The sequence below is a fragment of the Merops nubicus genome, unplaced genomic scaffold (assembly GCF_000691845.1).
Source record: "Merops nubicus isolate BGI_N331 unplaced genomic scaffold, ASM69184v1 scaffold3187, whole genome shotgun sequence".
Classification (NCBI taxonomy): Eukaryota; Metazoa; Chordata; class Aves; order Coraciiformes; family Meropidae; genus Merops; species Merops nubicus.
Window position 1 is genome coordinate 81159 of NW_008618153.1, and position 15320 is coordinate 96478.

General features: G+C 37.5%; 1 protein-coding gene across 1 annotated transcript in view; it reads right to left on the reverse strand.

Moving 5' to 3' along the window:
• Positions 1-7941, reverse strand: part of RNGTT (RNA guanylyltransferase and 5'-phosphatase) — a gene marked incomplete at its 3' end in the record, with an annotated part of 86515 nt that extends 78574 nt beyond the window's left edge. The window contains exons 1-3 of the mRNA XM_008943339.1: positions 7837-7941; positions 1050-1153; positions 832-920 (exon numbers count right to left, since the gene is read on the reverse strand). Of these exons, the coding sequence (XP_008941587.1) occupies positions 832-920; positions 1050-1153; positions 7837-7923 (280 nt within the window). The remainder of the gene's footprint in view (positions 1-831; positions 921-1049; positions 1154-7836) is intronic.
• Positions 7942-15320: the final 7379 nt, after the last annotated feature.

Consider the following 15320-nt stretch of genomic DNA (forward strand, 5'->3'; position numbering starts at 1 on the left):
CTATGTCTGAACATACCAGCTTAGTTTACCAAGCTCTTATCAGTGACACCCACTTAAACTGTTCCATGGACTCCCAAGTCACACAGACACTCACATTCAGGAAGGCTGCAGAATTATCATCACAGAGGCTTGAGGACAACACCCATTTTGACTTGGGAAACTCAGCTTCAAAGTAGTTTTTTGTCTCTGACAGTTTTCAGATTGAGTTTGACATCAATATGCTTAACAGAAATCAGAATAACTAAAACTAGAAGCCACTCAAATTAAACTGAAAATTTCTTTTGCTCTATGTAAAAACAAACAAACAAAAAAAAAATTATCCTTAAGAACATTCACTGAGACAGTATACCACAGAAGAAAAACTTAGCCTAATATCTAGTACCACTTTCCAGCAATTAATCAGCTGTTTTATGAGATATGCTAGGAATCTCTGATCACTCAGTTACCCATTCTGACTGCAAGTAAGCCAGACCACCAAATGCCAAAACAATACTTGGGCAATACAGAACCTGCACCTGTATCAGCAGAAGTTACAAATTCACAATGCAAATATCACGTATTTATAGACAGTTCTTAAACCTGTATATTTTTCCACATTAAGTCAATAGCTGTAATCAAACTGATGGATGCAGAAAGATACTAGCTTCTGTAGAAAACCAGAAGCTAGTTTCTGGAGTAAAAGCCAATCAAATCTATATATGCATGAACACTGTACTGACGGAATTCCTTTGCTTGGGCTTTTAAGAATAAGACACTGCAGTTATGAGTAAAAAAATAAATGAATTAACAGTAAAAATTTATGATAGGCATAACAGATGCAAGAAGACATACCTATAAGCTCTGAGGGGTTCTTATCACTGAAGTGTTCACATACACGGATGAATGTTTCTGTATTCTCAGGTGTAGGGCACTCGCCATGCCTGGGACACACAGGAACACAGAGGTCAGAAGATAGTTGGGGGAAACAACAGAAGGGGGAGAAGATCAATTACTTCAGTGTCATCTTTCAAATTAAAAAGCTAAATATTTAAAAAGTGCAGAAAACTTACCCTTTACACTGGAGCTTTATATATTTAATCCCCTCTTTCTCTATATCATTCCTATCATAGAATCTACTGGTGTTGGTCAAGTCTATCAGTAAACCCATTTTAACCTAAAAAAAAAAAAAAATTTAAATGTAATTAAATATAAACTAAACCTTAATGTTGTTCGAGTAAAGTATTAGGGCAGAAATACTAAATGGTTAATAACATCCAAATTAGAAGCAACAGCAGGCTACAGCTGCAAGTTTAAAAATTCTTAAATACTCCATTTGTTCATAAAAACCTGTATTTTACCACTATCACAGTCATCTGTGTTTCTTTGTGAAAGCTGGTGTCTGAATTAGCACTAGCCATCAATTCAAAAACTTCATTCGCTCCTACCAACATTTCTAAATAAGAAAGATCTGGTAAAGAATTATAAGGGCAGAATCAGGTGCTCTTATTCTTTTAGTTAGAACAATATTAACCACTGGCACAGTAGAAGTATCGTAAGAACAATTAACTTTTGAGACTTATACATACAAGTATACTTTCAGAAGAAACAATTCAATCTACCTATCCCTTAGAGTGAAAAGCAAATGAAGACATTTTCAAGTTTAAAACAAAAATTTCCTTACATTCTCAGAGACATTTTATTCAAAGCTAAACTGTGAAACAACTTGAAATCTTCAAAGGTGCTGTGAGTAATTAAGGTGGCAGTACTGACCCCTCAGATGTTAGGATGCACCTGAATTCAGGCTGCCTCGTCCACTCCACCCTAACATGACTCCTTGTGCACGAAAATCCTTTTTTAGTGTTTGGGTTTTATAGCTGTACAACAGGTCTTTTCAAGTATCCTTGTGGAAGTTTTTACACTAGTTTTTAAACAGTAAGATGGAAAGCAGCAATTCCACTGGGTGTCATCCAACACACAGAGAACGTCACCAAAGCGCATCCTACTGATCCTTGGTCCAAAGAGAATTTCCACTAACCTTATACCTCCCAGCACTACTGAAGAAAAAACATCTCGATAACATGCTTGTGTACTTAAAGTATTCCTGGTTTCCTGCCTCATAAGTAATTGCTTTTGGTCAAAATGTTGAATGTCATGCCTTCAAGTAGGATCCTCACTATGAAACCAGATGTATTCTTGAAAGGCATTTTAAGAGTCGTAGCAGTTTACCAAAAACCTTGCTGCATAGCTTTGTCTTTTTTAAAGTTACACCAATGGTGCACTTAAAAATATATTAACACTGAAGTATGTTAGGCATGCAGCAACATAGAAGAACACTACATCTTCAGTAGATTTAAAACTCCAGTACACAGTCATAAACAAGATTTTGATCAGGTTTTACTTCCCTTAAGGTCAACAAACTGGCAATAATTTAACAGCACAGGTGGAAGAACAACACATTCAAACACTGCTTCCAGACATTTCAGAAAAGAAAAAAATCCACTTATAATTGGAATACAGGTCAGAAACAACTGCTTCACATGGATATGTTGTTCAGCAGACCCCAAAGACAAATTTCCAATTATCTACAGAGGTAGTTATCCATGGTATTCAAAGTTCTGATGATAAACTTTCATAATGCTTCTATACTTCCATATTTTTATTTATCATCTATTAAAAAGTATCATAACGTTATGTCAGCAGCATTAAGCATTTGTAGTGCAACATCTAAATCTGTTCTGAATTTTTTCTTGTTTACTTCAACTTTGTATACTGTATTCAGAACTATTTATTTTTATTACTGTATTTTGTGGAAATATAAGCGACTTCAGTAGGGGTCCACCTGAAAACAGTATTGTATCACCTGAAATTTCAAATATTTAGTGTCAACCAAGCTGCTAAACATCCAGACTGACAGCATACTAACCAGTGAATAATTTTTCCTTTCCTACAGTTAATTCAGTGACTACTGTCCTTCCCCGCCATTCTCAATAGCGTTTAGCAAGTATCTCAAAGACTACTCAATTCACAAGAAACACGACACGAAGCTTTCAGGTGGTACACGCTGTAGGTCCATAACCCTACAGCAGTGACATAAACCAGTCCAAAATAACTGTTCAGAGGAGAATGACATATTCACACATGAGTACTTCTAGGTGATTGCACAGCACAACGTGCTAGGATAGAAAATTACATCTAAAATGAGCTAGTTTTATGAAAACTATTTCAATATTTTTCTACCATTGTACACAAGCAATAGCTCCATGGAGGGAATCCACTGAGTATCTTCCAGTAACATGCCATGTCCCAAAAAAAAAAAAAAGAACAAACCATAAGAATCACCCTTTGCATTCTGCATCCTATCAATAGTGTGGTCAGAGTTGGCAAAAAGACTGATAGGAGAATCAGGTTTGTTTTCACCAGAGAGCTCTAGACTATGAAGCCACATACTTGACCTCCTAACTACTCTCCTTCCCAACTTCAACACAGACCAGCTTCATAATCTTTTATGTACAATATGGAGTTGAGTGTAACACTTCCAAGATGTCCTCAGCTAAGAGGGAAAAAAAAAATATTTTCAAATTAAGAGTTAATGAAAACATCATTTCAAAGTGAAGGTTTTTGCATTCAGTTCCACTCTAGCAAGAAACGAGGATTCCAAGATGTGAATTGTTCTTAAAACAAAAACACTATATCATCTGTCAGTCTGGAGAAAAGGAAATCATGAGGAAAACAACCTTTAATAAAAGCATGAAGACAGATTAAATATATGACAGATTAAATATATTTCTATTTATATAAACATATTTATGTTATATATGTTATATTATGTTACATATGTTTATTTATATAAACATATATAAACTGTTTAATGTAACGATTGTTAAAGGAAAGCTACAAAAAGAAATGCAAGTAATTTGCAGAACATAGCTTCATGTCTTCCCATCCAAAAGCAGACAAGATACAATTCCATTTTAGTGTTGAAAACTCAAAGTCTATTCCCAACCCAACTGTTCTCAAATACCAGCAGCTTGGAATGTTCCCACCAGAAGCCTCTAAGCTTCCCCAATCTCCTGCTACAATGAAGCATTATGTCTGAGAAGATGCATGAAAGCACGAAAATTAATTTTATGTCAAAGTTTTCAAATGTAAAGAATACTTGCATGCTTTCCCCTCAACATTTAGAAATTACTCTTTTGAAAACACAGATATCAGTTTTGTGACTGGCATGTAGAAACCAGAACACTACAACATACTTCAGACCCAAAGTGTCACCAAATAATTGAGATGTTATATTTAATTGTTGTATTCGAATTAAATGCAACAAAGTGTCTTCTAGAGAGAAAATTATGAACTACAGGACTCCAGGACTCCTGGCCTGCTATTCCCCTGCAATTTTTAAAAATCATTTCAATCATGTACAAGTGGAGATCTTGTGAAATGACACTGCTTCTCACATATTTCATGAAGCAGTAAACCAAATGGGCATCCAATATAATTTAGCTAAAGCTATAAAAGCATATACGGCAAAGTATACAATGATGATGTTCCAAAACCCACACAAAAAAAGCCACCGGTACTACAGGAATCAAAACATTTCAGTCACTGAACCAGGGTTATACTGTGTTTCTCCTGACAAACCACAATTCTCACCTATAAAACAGATTCTAGCACACGTACATTCATCACACAGGTCCTTTGCTCTGCTCTGAAACCCTGACATCACATGTTACTACAGTCATCCTCTCAGTCACGTTCTCTTAAGTTTACTCCTGGAAAGTTAATAGGAGCTGATTTTTGAAAGACTGAGCTAAAATAGATAGCCACCCCCTGGAAAAAACTTTTTCTAGCCAATGTTTTGTATGAATCGCATTTTTCAGCCCACCACACCCATTGAACGACACAGCTTTGGGAGAAATAATAATTTTAAATTCTTCAGCAACTTCTCACTAAAACATACACTTATTTCTTACAAGGACTGTTGCAACACTCATCTTAGGCATCAGATTGAAATATAACTGAAACAATTTTTTTTGCTTCTATTGTAAAAGACAGCTGGATAGAAGGGGGGGGGGGGGAAAGCTCATTGATAGTTTGAAATTCTCATTTTCTACATAAAATAGTACCAAGACCTTCACACCACCTCCATTCGGCTCACACTTATTTTGGCCAGGCTCTCCATTTCCTCCTACACCTATAAATGCCTTCCTCCTCACTTTCTCACATTCCAACTATCTCCAGCTATTAATCTCTTATGTGTGCACTCTTCTGGGCTTAGCTTGGTTCCCCTTGTATGACCCCGTAAGTTTCTCATTAGACACTGAAACTTGAAAACATCCTCCCCAGGAGGGAGAGAGCATACTACAATACACTGAATTCTCTCCAGTCCCAGGATTTTTTCTTCCATTTCTTGTTTGAGAAAAGTAGTTTAAATCAATGATTGAATTTATCTGTGAGAACAATAATGTGGCTGAAAACCTGATAACTAGTTTTCCTAAGAGGAATATTGTAACTGGAGCATATTAATTCACCAAACATTCTTTTGAGTTAACTAATGTACCAACTTTTCATAATGGAAATAAAACTACCTTTTTCAAGGCACAAACAGTACTAACCTACCTCCTCAGGAAATATAAAACCAAAAACTATCCACAGTCACTACCTGCGCTTGCAATTTTTTTATGAGACCATTAAGATACTATGTCAATATTGGCAACCAGAAGAAAAAGAGGGTTGCTACTCCTTATCAAGTCAGTTTCTAACGTTCAGATTTTCAGCAGCTAGCTCCATGAGAAAAAGGAATCACACAGTAAGCTTGTTAGAGAAAGATCCTCCCAGGTAGATACTGTCTTAAATGTTGAACTGTTAGCTTCAAAAATCTGTGGTAGCAGTAATATCTCACCAAAATTCCGATGTAAAGGTTTCTGCTGAAGTCTCTTACTTGGGAGATAAATTACACGGATTTAAGCAATAAACAGGTTTCTGAAGTGATTCATTCTGCAAAGTATTAGCAGTAAAAGACACTGCAGTAAAATTATGAGAACCGTGTACAGTGAGCTACTTTTGCCTTGGGAAAATCCAGTTTTCAAAGTCTCTTCAAATGCACGTTCACCTCTTTGCCAGATTGTTGGTAAACTGCTGCTCTACAAACAGAGCACTCTAGTAAACCACTCCATATCATATGGATATGGATATCTATATCCATATCAAGACAATATAATACATTTGATGAGAGCAGGGAGTTTGAGAGAAATTACATGTTCTGCTTGTTGGAGAAAATTACCAAAATGTAAGTGGGGATCCTCATGCCACTAATTGTACTTTCAGATTCTAATCATCTGATGTCACTCAAGACATGATGAATTTTAATATTGCAATAGAACTGATCGATGTGCCTAGTGGAAAGGTTATGAAGGCTCACCGCGATTTCTTTTTTGGTGAGAAATCACTAAGAAGCAAATAGTCAGAAATTCTAAGTCAGTCTCTGAAGTCCTCTAGAACTTCAAAATATACGCAGAACTGTAAACTAAATAATTAATAACACTGGTTTTGGAAAATTTCTGGGTATGCCAATCAAAGCCAGTTAGAGTCAAACAACTTAAAGCATAAAAGAGGAACTTAAGTAAAATTTAGATGCATAGATCCAAGAATCCAAACAAGAAAAAAAACTACCAGTTCAAGTGCCTGAGAACAGGCACATATGTTTCACTGATAGTACCTTCTTATCACACTTCTCAGCCCACAGGCACCTCTATTGCTGCTACACTGAGTAGCTCACCAACTAATTCATACCTAGACCCTTAAAAAAAAAAAAATCATAAAATGAAAATTCCCATATTTTAGTCACCTGATTCTTCAGACATTCAAGCTCTGATATTATTAAATAAGTTTAGAACTAATTTAACTTATATCAACAGAAAAAAAAATAGGAAAACAAACAAACAAAAAAAAACCCACAAAATATGTTACTAGAGCCATTAGCTTTATAAAAAATACAGTCAAAATAATAGTGCTAGCCTTCTACATAAGAGTTTAATCCCATTTCCCACTTCCCCAGATGCACTGGACTGGGAACACACTTCACAGACCTACACAAAAGACTGGAAAGTTCCTGCTCCACACCTTTGTTGTCGAAGTTGTGCTACCATGCAGAACAACATGTAAGTTGAAGCAGAAAGGCAGAAATAAGAGAAACAGACAATGAAGAAATAAGCCAGCAGCACAACTCTGTAACCCAATGATAAAGGCATCCACCCACCTTCCTGAGTTCACATCCATGCTCCTAAATTTTTTTTCTCCTATTTATGCCCTTTTTTTCCCTTTTTCACTAAGACGTTACAGGATCAAATTGTTTTCTTCCATACCTGAGTATGACTGGTTAGATACCATAAAGCATTCTATGCTTCAAAAGAAGGAAAACATGCATTGAAGCTACAGAAGAGTTCTCTGAAATTCTCCTTTCACTTTTAAACGTTTTCACTCCTATAAGCCAAACTGCAGCTTAATATATCCATACACAAGAGCCATCTGTAAAACAACAAATGCAGACTATCTGAATTTTGACAATAACATCACTGCAAGATGCAACAGTAATAACACAGAAGAGCGAGATACTTGTTGCCAATACAGTGAATGAGATGGAGTATTCTGCATGATTCTTGCCTGTAAAAAAGTACTTTTTGAAATTTAGGACTTGCAGAGAAAGCCTGAAAGTGTAAACAAAAAAAACCTTTATATTTTTTTTCTACAGATGCCCTGAAGGAAGCCACCAACCACTTCTTTCTTAAATCTGAAAAGCAACATTCAAATGTATATTAATAATCAAAGTAGTCTTTCAATTACTAGAAAATTTAACTTTACCTTCAGACTCTTTAAGTAGTTGGATAACATACTCGGGTGAAAACGATTCTCTTCAGCAACCTGTTCATCATATCTTGGTCCTAACATTGTCTTCAAAGGTAAAAACTTCCCTACAAAGATAATCAAATTTTGCAGTATTTTATGTATACTCATGTATATGTTCACTTACAACATAGCAATTTCAAAGCAACATGCTGAGCAGATTTAGAGGTTCACCTTCTATAAAAAATAATAAGATGGAAAGTATCAACAGCAGTTGAACTGGAATATTTTTTGCTTAGGAGTTCTCAGAATTCACAGAAAAGTTTACGAGTTTAAAGGAAATACAGGTCAGCTCATCTAAAAGAAAGTAATTTAATATTTTTAGCTGGCTTTTAGTATGATTCCAGCTGCAAAGCTACAGTACACAACAGCATAGAGAACATTTAAACTTGGTACAATTAAACACATGAGAATAGCATTTTACATGGCACCATGCAAGCATCAGCTCAGATTACCTGCAATCATAAACCATGGTAAAGATCACTGGGAAAAAGAAAGCATTAGTCCAGACCGTGTCTGCACTGCAGATCTTCCGAATGTGCTGCTTCAGGCTTGTTGGAAGAGTTCTGTGGCAGTGTTCAACCCTCCCCCAAAACACATCTACATGGGGTACGGACATCAGGGAAGTTACAAAACAAAAACTCGACCTGAGTTAGTGCTTACTGGACTACATCCATCACTCCCTAGAAGACCCCAATTTTTTTAATATTGATTTTATTTTTCATCCATCATGTCCACCACAGAACATCTGAAATCATGCCATTAGAGACCTCTAGCTCTTTCTTTCTGAAGCCCTTTAGGCTAGAAGCATGCCTCTCTCTCCAAGTGCAGCAGGAGCCAGTATCTGAGCAGCACGTACTGACCCAGCAGCTCTTCCAAACAGACCAGAACTTCATGCTCAGGTCACTGCCATCACGTGTGGTGGGAAGCAGCAGACCTCCCGCCCCATGCACCAGGAACCTGGTACTGCAGTCACTGGTGGAAAAGGAAGGCAAATGAAAAAAAGAAAGAGACCTGGCATGTCTGCCCAGACACACAAAGATCAATGATATAAACAGGGAGTAAAAGTGGAAAAAACTTAGCATTCCTAGCTATGAAAATATTGAAATTAATTATATCCCACAACCAATCAAATAAACCCTCCCCCAAGAAAACACAAAAAATATTGCCCCAGAACTTCCCTCCTTTTTTTTTTTTCTCCTCAAAAAAAGTTTTTCCATGCTGTTAAAAAGACAGCCGTTATGAAAATAAAGGATACACTACCATACAACTGGGTGGCACAGAAGAGCACCAGAAATGCTGTGAGGTTTTTTTTTAATGTAGGAAGAACTCCAAATTGGAGCACCACACATAAATCTTTAAGGAGAAAAAGTGCTGCTAGATCTATTTTCTAGAGGGGGAAAAAAAGGTTCATTCTACAGATGAGTACTTTTTAACCTCAGTAACTTTTAAAATAAATTTTTCCTATTTAGAAACACAAATACCCACATGATATTTTGAACTTAGGAAAAACAAAACACCTTTCTATACTACCCTTAAACCACCTGACGCATCTGTTCAGCTGCATCCAGTAGAGTAACAGCCACTAGCCACAAATCTTTAAGCCGTATTTAATAAGTTCAGTTTTACATCCTCAAGTGAACCAGCAGACCCAGCACTAGTCATAGAAAATTCTTCTAAATGATTCATGAAAATACTGCTTTCTCAACAAGACAGAGCATTTCTATGTACTAAAAGAAACAAAATCCTAAGTTTCAGCAAAACAAAACCACATGGAATGAAAAGACCTCCCTAAAACACTCGCTGTATTAAGCTAGAAATCAAGTTTTGAGGGAGAAGCTCACTAAACTTTGTAAGAACAGAAAAATGCAAACCATTTTTATTAAATGAATGCTGCTGAGAGGTTTCACTGTACAATGAATTAAGGCTCTTAAGAGTTCTCCCTGTAGCCTTCTTGGTGAAGATGATGGAGAGTGGTCTAGCAATGACCTCCGCCATATAGTCTCATATAGCTCATATAACATCTCATATAGTCTCAAATACGCATTTAACTTCCAGGAAAGAGACATGATAAACCACAGCAGACAGATAGTTATGGAAGCTTGTGAGTTCACATTAATCAGCAACATGAGGAATACCTTCACTGTTACACTTGTCTGAGACCATTCCAAACTTTACAGGTAAAAAGAAGGTTATTCAGTCATACAGTCAACATACACATTAAATGGTAACAAATTTACAGTCAATTCAACTTCAACTTATTTGACTGCTAGAAAAACTCCTAACTTCACTTTACTTACAATACATCCTCCTCTCTAGTCATGGCTGCTGGCTTGGCCACCTCCCCTGCATTTCCTTATTTCTTCATCTATCTCCTTTAATTCTCTTGCTTCTCTCTGTTCCTTGTCACCTTCAACACCATCACTCAGCTCCTCTCACTCACTATTAACCCTTCCACATTAATTGGTGATCTTCCTCTGTACAGACTAATTCTGCAAATCCTAATTTCAGATGATCTTAATGCAAACATCTATCATCACATGCAAAACACCAAGCATGCTAGTGTTTTTTTAATTGTGCCACTTGCCACTTCCATCTTAATACAGCCACTCACCCATCACAGACCATGAAGAATGTAACTGAACTTTTTTTAGCCAAGGCATTCAATTAAGAACAGGAGATGCACTAACAAAAGAGTTAAGATAAATAAGACACATAAGAATGGATTAATGGATACATAAGAAACTACCACCCTTTATGAAATGCTGGGAAAAGAGAACAGAGTCAAAAAACAGTGCCTGGAGAAGATAGACTCCTGTTCTCCATCTTCTACAACAGAGAATGAACATGTTCATTCTCTTCTCAGTAATGGGCCTTGATTTAGTGTGTAATTGGCACCTTGATTTCCTTCTGAGTAACCATAACACGTTCCTATTCATCACCAGGAACAAAGTAGTCTAGTCAGCATCCCCTGCAGCATCTGAACACCTTTACACAGCTGTGGAAGTGAAGAGTATTTAATTAGAGCCCGTTTACTATCACTTCCAAAGATCAAACCCAGATCTTTCTAAGTATTTAGGTGCCCAACTTCTACTAACTCCAGTTTGGCAGTACCACTGTGAAACAGAGCTTGTATGGTAGCAAACACTGCCTGCCAAGGTTAGAAGGGAGCAGGGAATTCAAGTAATTTGGTTCCGGTTTAGGGGAATTTTGTAATCAGATTATTAAAACAGTGCCTCTGCAATGTAATTTCACATTATTCCTATGCAGTTAGCACTATCTCCCTAACTTACATTCTTGGGGTTTTTTGGTGGTTTGTTTTTTTGTTTGGTTGGTTGGTTTGATTTTTTGTTTTGTTTTTTTTCTAAATTGTGCCTACTACACATGTATTAAAGGTCTTGAATACAATCTCATATTGTGTTCCTCCTCTTAGAAGGGACAACTAAATTTCCCTCCCTGGCAAATTTGCTATTTGATCTTTGTCCAGAAGCTTGAAAACCATCCTTCCCTGTGTGCATATAAGCCCTTCTCAAGAGTGTCATTAAGCTATGAAAAATCTAAGCTTTAATTCTAAGAAAAGTTTCTAACCTTTCACAGAATCACTATGGTTGGAAAGGACCTATGAGATCATCGAGTCCAACCATTATCTAACTCTACCTGGCCACTTCCACACAACATCCCTGAGCACCCCATCTGACAGCTTTTGAACACATCCAGGGATGGCAATTCAACCATTTCCTTGGAAAGCCTGTTCCAGCCTTTGATAACCCTTTTGGTGTAGAAGTTTTTCCTAATGCCTAACCTCAACCTCCCCTGGCATAACTTAGTACCTCTTAGTACCTCTTTCTGAGTAATATGGACACATATGAGACAGTAAATACAATCACTGCCACAGCTTTGCCCTACATCTTATGCTAAAGAAGTGATGTAATAAAAACAGACTGCATCTCAATGTAAACCTCCATGCATAAGCATTTGAAGATTAAATAATCAATTCTTTATGTTGAACTAGGTGATCTGACAGCAACAAAGCGATATTTTTCATGGCTGTCAAAGCATCCCAAGTCATTAGTGCATCTAAACTGAATTATTATAATAACCGTAACTCCTGAAGTGAATTTTCAGATTAACTTCAAGATATTCCTGGAATCTTGACACTTGACGATTACCTACTTCCCCAATTAAATTCAAATTTGTAAAATAATTTTGGAAAGTGGATATTAAAAACCACTAGTTACCTGTTTAACAGAATGTATTTCTTTAGGTTGAAAAATAGGTAAAAATTCTAAAAATAAGAGCATAGTGTGTCAGAGTATAGCCACCCAGTGGAGAGAAATCAAAGTGAACAACATAAGACATCACATTTCCTACATATGCATTGACTGATTCTGGCACATTTTTTAGCTTAAAATATAAATTCTCAAGTGTGATGGGCAAAAAGCTACCCTTAACTCAGTCTAATTTTCTCTAACATGAAGCTACCAACTCAGTAGCCTCTAATTATGTATGACCATGTTATGTTTAGATTGAGCACTGATTAGGAAAGCTAGACTGTGTAAAGTGACCAAGGTTAAGAAAGGGAAATTTCACAGAATCACAGAATGTTAGGGGTTGGAAGGGACCTCTGCAGATCATTGAGTCCAACCCCCCCATCAGGGCAGGACCATCTAGTCTAGGGCAGGTCACACAGGAATGCATCCAGATGAGTCTTAAAAGTCTCCAGAGTAGAAGACTCCACAACCCCCCTGGGGAGCCTGTTCCAGTGCTCTGTGACCCTTACAGTACAGAAGTTCTTCCTCATGTGGAGGTGGAACTTCCGGTGCTCCAGCTAATTTGAATAAATGACATGGCAAAATTCCAAATAAAAAATAAAATTTAAAAAAAATCCCAAACCGTAACAGTCTTCTTTTCAAGAACAACTGTGCTGGGTCAAAACGTCCATTTCACCCAGTATCTCATCACTACAACTGCTCAATAACAGTTGCCTGGTCAAGAATGTAGAACAATTACAATGTCAATCTGTCATCAGATTACTTCCCCAAACTCCAGCAAGCTCAGCAACTTCTTGAACCACATGTTACTCTTCTATTTAAGGTCCTACCTCTATAACCATATGCAATACAGACATTTTTAATAATATCTCACCATTCCCCATGCTGCAGGTACATCTAGAAGAGGATTAACTAACATGAACTAACATGAATCAGTAGAAGGAGACTGAAGGACACTGCTGGGACACTTCTCATGTGTTTTCTTCAATATCTTGCTAGCACTTTCCACAGCAAAACCAAAATGGACTGGGTTTTCAGTAGTCATAAAAAGTAGGTGCCTGCAGAGATGGTGATGCCAAGGCAGAAAGGCTGAAGCAACCTGGTTACTTCAGGTCTGACAGTTCAGAGAAGCTCTTTCATCAAGTGTGTGACTGCAGTGCTACCACAATGCAGTAAATGGGAAAATGTGTCATTCTGAAGAACTGCCATACTATAAAGACAGAAAGTGGCAGAAAACCACTGATGCTTAAAGAAGTAAACTGGAAAATAATGGGAGACATAAATCAATTCACCTCCTTCAGAATGAATGGCCGTGTTAAGCTGAATGAACCAAATCTCACCAACAAAAGAGCTTCAGGCCCCATTAGTACTTGTGTTTGAGGTCACCTACAAATTTTAGATGCCACAAGCATAAAACAAAAGGGTGAAGACCAAACACTTGGTGAACATTAGTTCACAGAAGTCAGCAACACTACTACACTAACACTTAGAAATCTGCTTGAAATGCTAATTAAAACTAGAACACAACATATCTGGAAGGCAGTACCAACATCAATAAGCTCCAAAATCTCTCAATAAAATTGTTAGATGTCACTGAATGCAAAAACAGCAAGAAAGGAGAGAAGACTGCTGGTGTTCTATGACTTTTGGTAAGCTGTACATACTAAAAAACTAAGAATCAGGTGAGCTAATATAAGAATACATCACAATAAAGAAGCCAAAGAAATGAACCAAGCGCTTTCCTTTTTCTTTTTTGTGCAGTAACTTCTTGTGCATGGTCCCACTGAATGGAAAAGAATTACCTTGCAGTTACTGAATAAACAAACACAGGAGCAGCAATGGCACAGCAGATGACCTGCTGATGACCTACATTCTTGCTTACTCTATTCTGCTATTTTTGAGAAGCCATGGTTTAAAAGGCAGACAAACAAACAAAAGTAACAACTTCTAGAGATCAAGAACTTGCTGAGAAGAAAGATAAAGAGTCGTTAATCTATTTTTGCTGTGGCCAATGGCCAATGACCTAGGCTATGAAACCTCCTGCTAGATACAAAGCCGTGCATTTGTCAGCAATCAGGAAAAACAGATAATGGAGATGAGCGATACCACAATGCTGTTTATTTAACTAAGTTCAGAGAAATACAAGGAACTTGAGGAAAATCAGTAGTGCACAAAACGAACAACTGAAATTAAATAGTGATAAATGGCAAATAATGCATATTGATAGGAAGATAAAGCCTACTGAGATGTTTCAGTGTCTTCAGTTCCCCAGTCAACCACTGTCAAAAAAACGTTAAGATGATGTGGAAACATGGGATAAAAAACTCAGGAACTGGAACTATTAAGCAAATCACAGCACAGTGCGATCAAGAAGAATATGCTGAGTAGCAAGTTCTGTATTTTTAAAAAATACCTTTTCATTATCACAGATAGGAAGATGAAAGGAGTGGAAATTAGAAAATGTTGTGGAAAAAAGAAAACCTGGGGCTCGGAATTGCTTACGTTATTAAGGAAAGAACTTGAGAAAACTAAAAGAGCAAAGTTTGATTATCTCATACCAGGCAGCAGGGGAAACATTCATCCAAAATTTGTGTGATAGTTCTTAACCCACAATCAAAAAATGTGAGATGACACCCAATTCACTGCCACTAGATGCCAGCCAGACTAGATACCCTGCAGTAAAGACAGACAGTGTGCTACGCGTAAGAACATCTGAGATGATGGCAATCACTGACAAAAGCTAAAACACACGTGAAGCTTTGAAGCACAACGCTTAAACTCATCCTCCACAGAAAGATCTTAAGAACACACCAGTGACTGACAGATCGCAGTAAGTCAGGCCAGTAACAGATCAACGCTAATAGACATCAGAGTCTTCAGGAAAGGAATGAAAGAAATAAATTAATAAGAAACCCACACTGGTAAAGAAAAAAAAAAAAAAGAAGGAAGCGGCTGCACTGGGGACTCGTCAGGGCTGAGGAATGCTCCGGTACGGCAGCTTCTGCACGTCTGCTGGCGTCTCCCCCACCAGACGTGATGGACGGGAAAAGTTTTAGTCCCGAACTTAAGTAGCGTGCACCAAGAAGCCAGTGCGAAGGCTCCCGCGGGCGAGAGGGGGCCCGCACCCCTGCGAGGGAGCGGGGCCGAATCGGGCCCGGGGCCACGCAGCCG